The sequence below is a fragment of the Ranitomeya variabilis genome, chromosome 1 (assembly GCF_051348905.1).
Source record: "Ranitomeya variabilis isolate aRanVar5 chromosome 1, aRanVar5.hap1, whole genome shotgun sequence".
Classification (NCBI taxonomy): domain Eukaryota; kingdom Metazoa; phylum Chordata; class Amphibia; order Anura; family Dendrobatidae; genus Ranitomeya; species Ranitomeya variabilis.
The window spans coordinates 15,133,201-15,149,033 of NC_135232.1; the positions used below are offsets into that span (position 1 = coordinate 15,133,201).

Below are 15,833 nucleotides of genomic sequence, written 5' to 3' on the forward strand. Positions count from 1 at the left end.
TTGAGTACGCCGACACCCCATATGTGGGGGTAAACCACTGTTTGGGCGCATGGCTGAGCTCGGAAGCAAAGGAGCGCCATTTGACTTTTCAATGCAAAGAGCCCCTGATGTGCCTAAACAGTAGAAACCCCCCAAAAGTGACCCCATTTTGGAAACTAGACCCCCATGGAACTTATCTAGATGTGTAGTGAGAACTTTGAATGCCCAAGTGCATCACAAAAGTTTATAATGCAGAGTCGTGAAAATAAAATATGTGGGGGTAAACCACTGTTTGGGCGCACGGCAGAGCTCGGAAGGGAAGGAGCGCCACTTTGGAATGCAGACTTTGATAGAATTGTCTGCGGGCGTTATGTTGCGTTTGCAGACCCCTAATGTACCTAAACAGTAGAAACCCCCAACAAGTGACCCCATTTTGGAAAATAGACCCCCCAAGGAACTTATCTAGATATGTGGTGAGAACTTTGAATGCCCAAGTGTTTCACAGAGGTTTATAATGCAGAGTAGTGAAAATAAAAAATATTTTTTTTCCCCACAAAAAAGATTTTTTTAGCCCCCAAGTTTTTATTTTCACAAGGGTAACAAGAGAAATTGGATGCCAATATTTGTTCTCCAATTTGTCCTGAGTATGCTGGTACCCCATATGTGGGGGTAAACCACTGTTTTGGCACACGGCAGAGCTCGGAAGAGAAGGAGCGCCATTTTGGAATTCAGGCTTTGATAGAATTGTCTGTGGGTGTTATGTTGCATTTGCAGAACCCCTGATGTACCTAAACAGTAGAAACCCCCCACAAGTGACCAAATTTTGGAAACTAGACCCCCTAAGGAACTTATCTAGATATGTGGTGAGAACTTTGAATGCTCAAGTGCTTCACAGAAGTTTATAATGCAGAGTAGTGAAAATAAAAAAATATTTTTTTTCCCACAAAAAAGATTTTTAGCCCCCAAGTTTTTATTTTCACAAGGGTAACAGGAGAAATTGGACCCCAAAAGTTGTTGTCCAATTTATCCCGAGTACGCTGATGCCCCATATGTGGGGGTAAACCACTGTTTGGGCGCACGGCAGAGCTCAGAAGGGAGGGAGCACCATTTGACTTTTTTAGCGCAAAATTGGCTGTCGTGTTTGGAGACCCCCTGATGTACCTAAACAGTGGAAACCCCCAAATTATAACTCCAACCCTAACTCCAACACACCCCTAACCCTAATCTCAACCCGATCCATAATCCTAATCACAACCCTAACCCCAAAACAGCCCTAATCTCAACCCTAACCATAACCCTAATCAAAACCCTAAATCCAACACACCCCTAACCCTAATCCCAAACGTAACCCTAATCCCAACGCTAACCCTAACTTTAGCCCCAACCCTAACCCTAACTTTAGCCCCAACCCTAACCCTAACTTTAGCCCCAACCCTAACCATAACTTTAGCCCCGTCATCACAAAAAAAGTATAAAGTATCAATGTAACCTTTTTTTTGTACGTCGCGTCCGCCATTTCCGCGCATGCGTGGCCGTAACTCTGCCCCCTCCTCCCCAGGACATAGACTGGGCAGCGGATGCGTTGAAAAACTGCATCCGCTGCCCACGTTGTGCACAATTTTCACAACGTGCGTCGGTACGTCGGGCCGATGCATTGCGACCGCCCCGTACCGACACAAGTGTGAAAGAAGCCTAAGGCTACTTTCACACAAGCGTCGTACTCGGCCCATCGCAGTGTGTCGGGCCGACGTACCGACGCTAGTGTTGTAAGCGCTGCACAACGGGTGCAGCGGATGCTGTTTTTTCAACGCATCCGCTGCCCCATTGTGAGGTGCGGGGAGGCGGGGGCGGAGTTCCGGCCGCGTCGCACAAAAAAGTTACATGTAGCTTTTTTTGTGCCGCCGGTCCGCCAAAGCACGACGCATCAGTCGCGCGACGGATGCGACATGTGGCAATCCGTCGCAATGCGTCGCTAATGCAAGCCAATGAAGAAAAAACGCATCCTGCAAGCACTTTTGCAGGATGCGTTTTTTCTCCAACGACGCATTGCGACGGAAGCCAAAAAACGCTAGTGTGAAAGTAGCCTAACCCTAACTCTAAATTTAGCCCCAACACTAACCCTAGCCCTAACCCTAATTTTAGCCCCAACTCGTCTCTCCTGCCGGCCGGCAGATGGCGGGTGCACTGCGCATGCGCCCGCCATGAGTAAAAAGCCGGCCGGCAGGAGGAGACGGAAGAGGACCCAGGGACACCGGGTGAGTATGATAGGGTCCCCGAATCCCCCTATCATACTGATGCGATCACATCAGAGGACAGAGAATTACAGATCGCTTTTTTTTTTTTTTTGCGGTCGCCGGTAAACTGTTAATTACCGGCGATCGCAAAACAGGGGTCGGTGCAAACCGACCCCGATCATGTTCTTTGGGGTCTCGGCTACCCCCGGCAGCCGAGACCCCAAAGATCTTCCAGGTGCCGGGCGCACTGCGCATGCGCCCGCCATGTCTTCCCCGGAAAAAAGATGGTGGCGCCCATCGGGAGCCACGAGGAGCACCGGGGGAGATAGGTGAGTATTGGGGGGCTATCGGGGACCCTATTTCTCTGTCCTCCGATGTGCGATCACATCGGAGGACAGAGAAATTAAATAGCAAATCGCGTTTTTTTTTTTTTGTTGCGACCGCCGGCAAACTGTTAATTACCGGCGATCGCAACTCGGGGGTCGGTAAAAACCCCCCGAATCATGTTCTCTGGGGTCTCGGCTACCCTCGGCAACCGAGACCCCAGAGAAAATCCGACTCTGGGGGGCGCTATTCACTTTTTCCACAGCGCCGTTAATTAACGGCGCTGTGGTTTAAGTACCCTTAGCGGCCGCCGTTAAAAGGCGTATCGGCGGTCGTTAAGGGGTTAAAGCCGGATTTGGATACAAAATGATTTCCAAAACTTTAAACATCCCAAGGAGCACTGTACAAGCTATCATATTGAAATGGAAGGAGTATCATACCACTGCAAAACTACCAAGCCGTTCTTCCTGGCATAGGACTCACAGTTTCTACAGGGACCATATCCCCTATCCGTGCTGTTCCGGATTCATCCAGCTTCCTCCTCCTAAAGTGGAGCCATTGTGTCTTACATTGCTTACTTCCCCTATCCTCCTTCCTGAAGGTCAGTGAGGTTTGATAAAGGCCCATGAAAGGGCCGAAACGTTACCTCAACAATTGATTGTACCACTGTGGTGTTCCTATTAAAATCCTCACATTTATGATGCAAATCTACAATTTGAGTGCGGTTGTTTTCTTCTATTTCTGAGTGGTCTGGATTTCTCCGGGTTCAACCAGCACCAATTACATAATTCCCAGAGTGCACGTTTTATCACCTGTGAGGCATGCAGGAACTCCACGGCATGTTAGGGTATGTGTCCACGTGCAGGAAACGCTGCGTGTTTGACGCTGCGCAGAGCCGTAGCGTCAAACACGCAGCGTTCAGATGTTACAGCATAGTGGAGGGGATTTTACGAAATTCCGTCTCCACTATGCGTGGTAACACGCACCCGGCGGCCCTGCGACTCCGGACATGCTGCGCGTCTTTTAAGATTGCAGCATGTCCGTGTACCTTGCAGCCATGCTGCGCCGCCGCAAGGAATAACACAGGGCCCTATTTGTTTGGGTGCGATGATGCCGGATATGTGCAATGAACACATCCGGCATCATCGCGTCACAGAAGGGGCGGGGCTTAGGGCGGAGCGGGTTTGCCGCTCCGTCCAAACTGCCGGCCATCCTGAAAGTGGACACATACCCTAAGAATCGAGAATACTTCCAATTCAGATTACGCGCATATGTTTACCCTAGCAGGCCCAGACGGGGTCAGCCACGTCAGCGCAAAGATCCCCATGGTGATGTGTGACGCCAGCGGGGTTCCTCTTAGATGTAGTCCCCAGCCATGAGCAATAAATGCTACAGATATAGATGGGTGCGGGCGTTACAAGCAAACATGGCATTATTATCACACAACATATATCGGCGCACACATCCTCACAGGAACAGAGGGCGCTTAGGTTATCGGATTATGCGCCTGCGTGTTTCTCCCGAACATGGCCACTATGGATAGCTCACATTAATGTAGGAGATTGCAGGGAGTCTCAGCAAGTGATTTCTATAGGGAACCCAAATGGGCTTATTATGATACCACAATTATACACATCTGCGCATATTAATGAATGTACATGTCAGATATGCTGAATATTAAAGATATTATTTACCGGGGGGTGAGGGGAGATCTATAGTGGCTAGCGAGGGGCCCCTGCACCTATTCACAGGTGGGCAAGAAGCCTTCATCAGCCAATACTGAGATGAGGGTCGGCACGGCCGGCAGCAAGGAACAAAGCCCGGATGTAACAGACGCGGTGCACAGCTCATCGGAGGGGTAACCAGGAACGTGCGGTCATACAGCCACAATATCTGGGAAAATGAGGGCCAGCAAGCTAGAGAAAAGGTGAGAGAACACGTGTCCTGTCATGTCTGCGTATAGGACCCGTGCACAGGAGGGCCCAGCGCCTTACGTCATAGGTCCGCGTGCTCAGCAGAGCCCATGTGATGTCACCAGCCCTGATGTCGGCCTTAACCCCTTCCAATCCCATCACCACGAGTATGGAGAACATGCGCGGCCACCGACGGAAGCGTCTCCTCTTCCTCCAGATCTCTGTGAGGCCTCTTTCACACTAGCGTCGTGTGACGTACTTCGCAATGCGTCGTTTTGGAGAAAAAACGGATCCTGCAAAGTTGGCTGCAAGACGCGTTATTTCTGCATACACTTGCACTAGCCACTGTCGTGTGCACTGTCGTGCGAGGGATGCGTCGTGTATTGGTGGACCGTCAGCACAAAAAACATTCCATGTAGCTTTTTTTGTGCGTCGCGTCCGCCATTATCGACCGCGCATGTGCGGCCGGAACTCCGCTCCCTCCTCCCCGGACTGCAGAATGGGCAGCGGATGCGTTGTACGACTACATCCGCTGCCCACGTGTTGCCATTATTTCACAGCGGCCCGACGGATCAGTGTGAAAGTAGCCTAAGCCTGGATAATACTGGAAAGCTGCTGTACTACTGGCCGGCTCAGGTCCTCACTGCTATACCCCACAAGGCAGTGTAGGAGAACTACAAATCACAGCACAAACAGGATTCCGGGGGCGACACTGACACTACACAGACGGCGGGATCCTTCCCGGGAGCTGCGGAGCCATAAACCCCCTCAGCAATCACCACAGGTTACCACAGGGAGAACACCGGACACGGGCATGACGTCACCACAGCTCCACCCACCTCTGTCCTGAGCCCCGCCCCTGATCACATGACGGTGACGTCACCACAGGGCCTTCAGCTGTCAGTGCAGCAGCTCCGTCCTGGTTGTGTGCAGCTCGTGTTCTCTGGTGTCAGCCAGCAGCAGATTTCCCGCCATTCCGGTGAGATTACAGGAGGGTTTGGTGGAGTTTTGGTGCTTGTGGTAAATCTGTGAGAGGAGAGTGTGGGGTGAGATCAGAGCTGTTCCTGTGGAGGCTCCTGCTCCATGTGACTGCGGCTCCTCAGTGTTGGGGACGGGCAGCATTGTATGGGGGATGTGCAGCGTCTGCTCCTCATCTCAAGGGACATTCTACAGGACTGGAGGATTCTGGGTGATGAGCGGAGAGATGACTGCTGGGACATTATACAGCACTGGAGGATTCTGGGTGATGAGCGGAGAGGTGACTGCTGGGACATTATACAGCACTGGAGGATTCTGGGTGATGAGCGGAGAGGTGACTGCTGGGACATTATACAGCACTGGAGGATTCTGGGTGATGAGCGGAGAGGTGACTGCTGGGACATTATACAGGACTGGAGGATTCTGGGTGATGAGCGGAGAGGTGACTGCTGGGACATTATACAGGACTGGAGGATTCTGGGTGATGAGCGGAGAGGTGACTGCTGGGACATTATACAGCACTGGAGGATTCTGGGGGATGAGCGGAGAGGTGACTGCTGGGACATTATACAGGACTGGAGGATTCTGGGTGATGAGCGGAGAGGTGACTGCTGGGACATTATGCAGGACTGGAGGATTCTGGGTGATGAGCGGAGAGGTGACTGCTGGGACATTATACAGGACTGGAGGATTCTGGGTGATGAGCGGAGAGGTGACTGCTGGGACATTATACAGGACTGGAGGATTCTGGGTGATGAGCGGAGAGGTGACTGCTGGGACATTATACAGGACTGGAGGATTCCGGGTGATGAGCGGAGAGGTGACTGCTGGGACATTATACAGCACTGGAGGATTCTGGGTGATGAGCGGAGAGGTGACTGCTGGGACATTATACAGCACTGGAGGATTCTGGGTGATGAGCGGAGAGGTGACTGCTGGGACATTATACAGGACTGGAGGATTCTGGGTGATGAGCGGAGAGGTGACTGCTGGGACATTATGCAGGACTGGAGGATTCTGGGTGATGAGCGGAGAGGTGACTGCTGGGACATTATACAGGACTGGAGGATTCTGGGTGATGAGTGGAGAGGTGACTGCTGGGACATTATACAGGACTGGAGGATTCTGGGTGATGAGCGGAGAGGTGACTGCTGGGACATTATACAGGACTGGAGGATTCTGGGTGATGAGCGGAGAGGTGACTGCTGGGACATTATACAGCACTGGAGGATTCTGGGGGATGAGCGGAGAGGTGACTGCTGGGACATTATGCAGGACTGGAGGATTCTGGGGGATGAGCGGAGAGGTGACTGCTGGGACATTATACAGGACTGGAGGATTCTGGGGGATGAGCGGAGAGGTGACTGCTGGGACATTATACAGCACTGGAGGATTCTGGGGGATGAGCGGAGAGGTGACTGCTGGGACATTATACAGCACTGGAGGATTCTGGGTGATGAGCGGAGAGGTGACTGCTGGGACATTATACAGGACTGGAGGATTCTGGGTGATGAGCGGAGAGGTGACTGCTGGGACATTATACAGGACTGGAGGATTCTGGGTGATGACCGGAGAGGTGACTGCTGGGACATTATACAGCACTGGAGGATTCCGGGTGATGAGCGGAGAGGTGACTGCTGGGACATTATACAGCACTGGAGGATTCTGGGGGATGAGCGGAGAGGTGACTGCTGGGACATTATACAGCACTGGAGGATTCCGGGTGATGAGCGGAGAGGTGACTGCTGGGACATTATACAGGACTGGAGGATTCCGGGGGATGAGCGGAGAGGTGACTGCTGGGACATTATGCAGGACTGGAGGATTCTGGGGGATGAGCGGAGAGGTGACTGCTGGGACATTATACAGGACTGGAGGATTCTGGGGGATGAGCGGAGAGGTGACTGCTGGGACATTATACAGCACTGGAGGATTCTGGGGGATGAGCGGAGAGGTGACTGCTGGGACATTATACAGCACTGGAGGATTCTGGGGGATGAGCGGAGAGGTGACTGCTGGGACATTATACAGCACTGGAGGATTCTGGGTGATGAGCGGAGAGGTGACTGCTGGGACATTATACAGGACTGGAGGATTCTGGGTGATGAGCGGAGAGGTGACTGCTGGGACATTATACAGGACTGGAGGATTCTGGGTGATGACCGGAGAGGTGACTGCTGGGACATTATACAGCACTGGAGGATTCCGGGTGATGAGCGGAGAGGTGACTGCTGGGACATTATACAGCACTGGAGGATTCCGGGGGATGAGCGGAGAGGTGACTGCTGGGACATTATACAGCACTGGAGGATTCTGGGTGATGAGCGGAGAGGTGACTGCTGGGACATTATACAGGACTGGAGGATTCCGGGTGATGAGCGGAGAGGTGACTGCTGGGACATTATACAGGACTGGAGGATTCCGGGGGATGAGCGGAGAGGTGACTGCTGGGACATTATGCAGGACTGGAGGATTCTGGGGGATGAGCGGAGAGGTGACTGCTGGGACATTATACAGCACTGGAGGATTCTGGGGGATGAGCGGAGAGGTGACTGCTGGGACATTATACAGCACTGGAGGATTCTGGGTGATGAGCGGAGAGGTGACTGCTGGGACATTATACAGGACTGGAGGATTCCGGGTGATGAGCGGAGAGGTGACTGCTGGGACATTATACAGGACTGGAGGATTCCGGGGGATGAGCGGAGAGGTGACTGCTGGGACATTATGCAGGACTGGAGGATTCTGGGGGATGAGCGGAGAGGTGACTGCTGGGACATTATACAGCACTGGAGGATTCTGGGGGATGAGCGGAGAGGTGACTGCTGGGACATTATACAGCACTGGAGGATTCTGGGTGATGAGCGGAGAGGTGACTGCTGGGACATTATACAGGACTGGAGGATTCTGGGTGATGAGCGGAGAGGTGACTGCTGGGACATTATACAGCACTGGAGGATTCTGGGTGATGAGCGGAGAGGTGACTGCTGGGACATTATACAGGACTGGAGGATTCTGGGTGATGACCGGAGAGGTGACTGCTGGGACATTATACAGCACTGGAGGATTCCGGGTGATGAGCGGAGAGGTGACTGCTGGGACATTATACAGCACTGGAGGATTCTGGGGGATGAGCGGAGAGGTGACTGCTGGGACATTATACAGCACTGGAGGATTCTGGGTGATGAGCGGAGAGGTGACTGCTGGGACATTATACAGGACTGGAGGATTCTGGGTGATGAGCGGAGAGGTGACTGCTGGGACATTATACAGGACTGGAGGATTCTGGGTGATGACCGGAGAGGTGACTGCTGGGACATTATACAGCACTGGAGGATTCCGGGTGATGAGCGGAGAGGTGACTGCTGGGACATTATACAGCACTGGAGGATTCTGGGGGATGAGCGGAGAGGTGACTGCTGGGACATTATACAGCACTGGAGGATTCTGGGTGATGAGCGGAGAGGTGACTGCTGGGACATTATACAGGACTGGAGGATTCCGGGTGATGAGCGGAGAGGTGACTGCTGGGACATTATACAGGACTGGAGGATTCCGGGGGATGAGCGGAGAGGTGACTGCTGGGACATTATGCAGGACTGGAGGATTCTGGGGGATGAGCGGAGAGGTGACTGCTGGGACATTATACAGCACTGGAGGATTCTGGGTGATGAGCGGAGAGGTGACTGCTGGGACATTATACAGCACTGGAGGATTCTGGGGGATGAGCGGAGAGGTGACTGCTGGGACATTATACAGCACTGGAGGATTCTGGGTGATGAGCGGAGAGGTGACTGCTGGGACATTATACAGGACTGGAGGATTCCGGGTGATGAGCGGAGAGGTGACTGCTGGGACATTATACAGGACTGGAGGATTCCGGGGGATGAGCGGAGAGGTGACTGCTGGGACATTATGCAGGACTGGAGGATTCTGGGGGATGAGCGGAGAGGTGACTGCTGGGACATTATACAGCACTGGAGGATTCTGGGGGATGAGCGGAGAGGTGACTGCTGGGACATTATACAGCACTGGAGGATTCTGGGTGATGAGCGGAGAGGTGACTGCTGGGACATTATACAGGACTGGAGGATTCTGGGTGATGAGCGGAGAGGTGACTGCTGGGACATTATACAGCACTGGAGGATTCTGGGTGATGAGCGGAGAGGTGACTGCTGGGACATTATACAGGACTGGAGGATTCTGGGGGATGAGCGGAGAGGTGACTGCTGGGAGATTATACAGCACTGGAGGATTCTGGGTGATGAGCGGAGAGGTGACTGCTGGGACATTATACAGGACTGGAGGATTCTGGGTGATGAGCGGAGAGGAGACTGCTGGGACATTATACAGGACTGGAGGATTCTGGGTGATGAGCTGAGAGGTGACTGCTGGGACATTATACAGCACTGGAGGATTCTGGGTGATGAGCTGAGAGGTGACTGCTGGGACATTATACAGGACTGGAGGATTCTGGGTGATGAGCGGAGAGGTGACTGCTGGGACATTATACAGGACTGGAGGATTCTGGGTGATGAGGGGAGAGGTGACTGCTGGGACATTATACAGGACTGGAGGATTCTGGGTGATGAGGGGAGAGGTGACTGCTGGGACATTATACAGGACTGGAGGATTCTGGGTGATGAGCGGAGAGGTGACTGCTGGGACATTATACAGGACTGGAGGATTCTGGGTGATGAGCGGAGAGGTGACTGCTGGGACATTATACAGCACTGGAGGATTCTGGGTGATGAGCGGAGAGGTGACTGCTGGGACATTATACAGCACTGGAGGATTCTGGGTGATGAGCGGAGAGGTGACTGCTGGGACATTATACAGCACTGGAGGATTCTGGGTGATGAGCGGAGAGGTGACTGCTGGGACATTATACAGGACTGGAGGATTCTGGGTGATGAGCGGAGAGGTGACTGCTGGGACATTATACAGGACTGGAGGATTCTGGGTGATGAGCGGAGAGGTGACTGCTGGGACATTATACAGGACTGGAGGATTCTGGGTGATGAGCAGAGAGGTGACTGCTGGGACATTATACAGCACTGGAGGTTTCTGGGCAATGACAGTGCCACTCACATCAATTTGTCAGGAACCGGGGTGGTTTGGTTGCCTGGTTCTTTCTGAAGGGGATTTATCTATATCCTACTTCCCATTTATGGTTTGGAACTTGCAGCTCTCTGGCGCCCCCCTTACCCTCAGGTCAGTCAGGGTACTTTACCTGGATAAATAGTTGCCAGAAAAGCTGCTTTACTATGTACTGACTAAGGGGTGCACTGCAGCGAGGGCGATATAACTACTCCCACTCAGACAGGAACAATAATTATCAACGCCGCCATCGCTACAAAGCCTCCCAAACGCACAGGACAAATCTGCTGCTACCAGCTCCTGTTTCCTAATTATTAATGCGTCTGAAGCCAACCCAAATTAGTAGCATAATTCACTTCAGAGGCCGTGACACTTCGTTGTAGAACAAAGAGAGACAAGCTAGTAATTTTATACTTTACTCCAAAAAAGGTAGGCAGTGTTTACAAAGTACAAAAAGATATTATAAAGAAGACAAGTATTGTATGTATAGTACAATTACAAATAAAATGGGATTAAAGTTGAAGAAAAAACACATAGCGTTCAGATCATTTCATCTGCTGGCTGGCTGTGTGCTGTGGGGGATGGTGAGCATGTATTCAGATGCATCACCCCTGGCTTGCAGCTATACCCTGGACAAAAGCACGTGCAGACTCCTGCTCCACTCAGTTATTTCCTAGCCTAAAGCCAAAGCCCTCCCCCTGTGGTGACCTCACTCAGAGGCTGGATACTCCCCTGTCTTAGCATTATGAAAAATCATCATCCCACATATCTTGACTTAGGAACCTCGTAGAAAGATGACACAATGCTCAGGAGGTGCACCACGTCGGGTCGATTCTTTTAAGTGTAAATACGGCATAGTTACACCACCCTCTTATGGAGAAACCCGCTCTTTGAACTCATTGGGTTTAGCTTCTAGCGGTTTCAGTGGGTTATAGATCCTTCGATGCACGTCCAGAATATATAATCCTTATATCTCTAGCCCTGATCGGTGCCACTATATAACCTTAAAAGAACAATAGAAGCTCATGGTGTCTTCACCAGTTTCAACCAGTACCAGGTGGGAGGGGGGAATGAGTAGGGTAGGGAGATTTGTCTGCTGCGGCTAAAAGCCATAAGCTGCTCAGTGGAGGCTGCTACACATTGGTATCAAGTTGCACAGAGTGTCTGCCCTAGGGCTTTGTTTTTGTAATAAACAAAGTCCAGCTCACCATACTGACATTCCCAAGGACTCGGAGCACGGAACCGCTGTGTCAAGGCGTGGACGAACAGGAAAGGAAAGGAGATCCAGCTCAACGATGCAGTGAAAAATCCATAACTTTCTTCACTTCCAATAGTATAGTGTAAGGATAAAACATCAGCGTGCAATAGAATAAAATCCAAGATCAACGCGTTTCCGGTGGCACAGCACCCTTAGTCATGATACCTGGTACGTGTCAAAACTCATGCTTTTATACTTTGTTTTTGTATCAGCGAATGCAGTGGGGGAGAAAGGAGGGGTCGAATCTGCAGCGTGTGTCTGTGCCATGGTACCTTCTAGAACTAAACTCACAATATGGCATTTTTACATTATCGTGACACAGGACAGCACTGGAGTATTCTGAGTGATGAGCGGAGAGGTGACTGCTGGGGCATTATACAGGACAGCACTGGAGAATTCTGGGTGATGACCGGTGTCACGATAATGTAAAAATGTCATAATGTGAGATTATTCTAGAAGGTACCATGGCACAGACACACGCTGCAGCTTCGACCCCCCCCCTTTCTCCCCCTCTGCATTCACTCATACAACAATAAAAGCCCTACTCTGCAACTTGATACCAATGCGTGAGCAGAGTAGACCAATCCCCGCTTTCCCCCTTTCTTCTTCCTAGTAATGTCTTTGGTGAACTCAAAAATGTAAATAATAGAAAGAGGAGTGCATGTCATTACTCAGCCCACTCATTGATGTCACGACAGGAGGGCATATCTTAACGCTGCTGAGTTGTGAGTCAGTGTTGGTCCAGGAAGCGAGCTAACAGCCTGGCAAGCTGTCCCTATGCATCTTGATGTATCTCCTGAGCACATGGTCGAACAGGAGATGAAATTATCTGAATGACCTGTAAGTGTTCTATTCCATTTTAATCCTTTTATTTGTAATTGCAATGTACACATGATTTGTCTTCTTTATAATATCGTTTTAATACTTTATAAATACTGCCTACCTTTTTTTGGAGTAAAATATATAATTTACTAGCTTGTCTCTTCCTGCTCTATACGAACTGTGCATCCTCTGAGGTGAATTACGCTACTGATTTGGGTTGGCTCCGGACCCGTTAATCGGAGCTGGTGGCAGCATACTTTGTCCTGTGCGATCTAGCGTCTTTGCAGCGATCGGCGGTGTTGATAATTATTGTTCCCGCCTGTGTGGGAGTAGTTATATTGCCCTCGCTGCAGCATGCCCAATAGCCAGTACATAGCAGGCAGCCTTTCTGGCGACTAATTACCCTAGGTGCAGTACCCTGACTGACCAAGCCAGAACTGGGAAATGCGATATAGATAAATCCCCTTCAGAAGGAACCAGGGGCAACCAAACAACCCCTGTTCGTGACAAATTGGTGTGATTGGCGGGGATGATGAAGGTTTCTTCCCCATGAACCGTGACATATGGTTGGGATCCGTGACATATTGTGGGTAGCACGGTGGGATCCATGACGACCAGAGAGGTGACCTCTGGGACATTATACAGGACAGCACTGGGGGATTCTGGGTGATGACCGGAGTGGTTACTGCTGGGTGGAGGATTCTGGGTGATGACTGGAGAGGTGACTGCTGGGACATTATGCAGGACGGCACTGAAGGATTCTGGGTGATGAGCGGAGAGGTGACTGCTGGGACATTATACAGGACATCACTGGAGGATTCTAGGTGCTGACTGGAGAGGTGACCGCTGGGACATTATACAGGACGGTACTGGAGGATTCTGGGTGATGAGCGGAGAGGTGACTGCTGGGACATTATGCAGGATGGCACTGGAGGATTCTGGGTGTTGACGGTGTCGTTGTTGTCAGGTTCCTATAAGGTGTCAGGACGTCGCTGTCTGTCTCTCCATGGAGGAGTGGGAGTATCTAGAAGGACACCAGGATCGGTACCAGGACGTGATGATGGAGGAGCACCGGTCTCTTGCACCACCAGATGAGAAGAGAGACTCCTTGTTGGCTCCGGTGGATGTGATGACGTCTCGCAGGCGTCATCCTATAATAGGTGATTTTGGTTTTCTCTACATTTTCTCTGTCTGACAACAGCTTTCTTTTCCCTGATTATTTTCTTCTGATCTGTGACAGTTTCTCCGCTGTCGTCATGTCTTCATTAGAGGTGGACGATCCTGAACACGGACTTCTCATAGAAGTCCGTGTTACTGTTTGGGTTTGGGAGCTTGAACATAGCTCGTTGAAAAGCTGCAACGCAGCCAATCAACAAGCTTTTACTGTGGGGGCACTTCCGGCCCCATCACAGCCATGTCAAATATTGGCATGGCTGTGATTGGCCGTTGCACTGTGTAAAATAAAAAAAAAAAGACTTGGGGTCTCCTATTTCTGATAACAAGCGCAGGTAAAGCAGGTAGCTGGGGGCTGGTATTCTGAGGCTGGGAAGGCCCATGGATATTTGGCCCTCCTAAAAATAGCAGCCAGCCACTGCCTGCAAAAGGCACATCCATTAGATGTGCCAATAATTCTGACTGCCGGTAATAGTTTTGGGGTTAGGGTCAGCTGTGTAATGTTCGCTGACATTAAGCCCGGGTGTCAGTAATGGAGAGGTGTCCCTATCGGACACCCCCACTAGTAACCCCATAATCAAAAGTAAGAAAGACACACACACACAGAAAAAAAATCAAAGACATTGTCAGCTGTCCGCCGAGAATCCATCATCATGATATCCCACGACGAGCCAGAACTCTGCTACATCTGGTTGTATTGCTGAGCGGTGACATCAGTAATGTTAGCCCTGAGGTTAGTGTGAGAACGAAGCTGTGTGTGATTGTATAGAAACTGTCCTCAGCCTGTGCGGAGCAGAAGTGTGTGTGTAAACTGTATATTCTGTTACAAGTATATGTGTGTGTATCCTACTATATAATTGTCTAAGGGGTACTTCCGTCTGCCTGTCCCGGATATTAATTGGTCGCGGCCTCTGTCTGTCATGGAATCCAAGTTGCTGATTGGTCTCGCCAGCTGCCTGTCATGGCTGCCGCGACCAATCATCGACGGCCACAGTCCGATTAGTCCCTCCCTACTCCCCTGCAGTCAGTGCCCGGCGCCCGCTCCATACTCCCCGCAGTCACCGCTCACACAGGGTTAATGCCAGCGGTAACGGACCACGTTATACCCTGTGTGACCAAATTTTTACTATTGATGCTGCCTATGCAGCATCAATAGTAAAAATATCTAATGTTAAAAATAATAAAAGAAATAAAAAATTATATACTCGCCTTCCGCCGCCTTTCCCGCTCCTCGCGACGCTCTGGTGACCGCTCTGTTGTGAATTCCGTTCTTGGGCTCCCTTCGGTGGTTGTAAATGGCACTTTTGTGAATTCTGCCCTTGGTCTCCCTCCGGTGGTTTTAAGTGGAACTGCTGCTCTTTGGATTTAGCATTAGCAGCTGCTTCCACTGATCGTCTCTCCTGCTCTGCTATTTAGCCTGGCTCTAGTCTTCAGCCAGTGCCAGCTGTCAATGTTTCTTGGTTGGATTCAGATTTCTCCTTGGATTTCTCTGATATCGTTGCTGAAATGGACAGGCTAAGTCCTTGCTTGTTCTTTTGTTGTCCACTTGCTGTGGACTTAATCGTTCAGTTCATTTTATGTTTTCTCTAGTCCAGCTTGTCAGTATGATATATTCAGCTTAGCTGGAAGCTCTTCGGAAGCAGATTTGCCCTCCACACCGTTAGTCAGGTGTGGAGATTTTTTGTAAACTCTGTGTGGATTTTTCTAGCTTTTAATACTGACCGCACAGTATCCTTTCCTGTTCTGTCTTATCTAGTTAGAAGTGGCCTCCTTTGCTGAGTCCTGGTTTCATTCTGTGTATGTCATTTCCCTCTCCACTCACAGTCAATATTTGTGGGGGCTGTCTTTCCTTTGGGGAATTTCTCTGAGGCAAGATAGCTTTCCGTTTCCATCTTTAGGGGTAGTTAGTTCTCCGGCTGTGACGAGGTGTCTAGGGAGTGACAGGAACATCCCACGGCTACTTCTAGTGTTTGTGTTAGGATCAGGAACTCCCTTCAGTACAGATACCACCTCCTCAGAGCTCGTCCCATGTTGCTCCTTAACCACCAGGTC

The 15,833-nt window shown here is 50.8% G+C and overlaps 1 protein-coding gene across 2 annotated transcripts in view; it reads left to right on the forward strand.

Annotated features, from left to right (window-relative positions):
• Positions 1-5,239: 5,239 nt before the first annotated feature.
• LOC143793538 (uncharacterized) overlaps positions 5,240-15,833 on the forward strand; it is a 379,060-nt gene continuing 368,466 nt past the window's right edge. Inside the window, exons 1-2 of one of the 2 annotated variants that reach the window (XM_077280593.1) lie at positions 5,240-5,429; positions 13,576-13,768. In XM_077280593.1, the coding sequence (XP_077136708.1) occupies positions 13,615-13,768 (154 nt within the window). In that variant the 5' untranslated portion in view covers positions 5,240-5,429; positions 13,576-13,614. The remainder of the gene's footprint in view (positions 5,430-13,575; positions 13,769-15,833) is intronic. The other variant, XM_077280595.1, reaches the window with a different exon arrangement.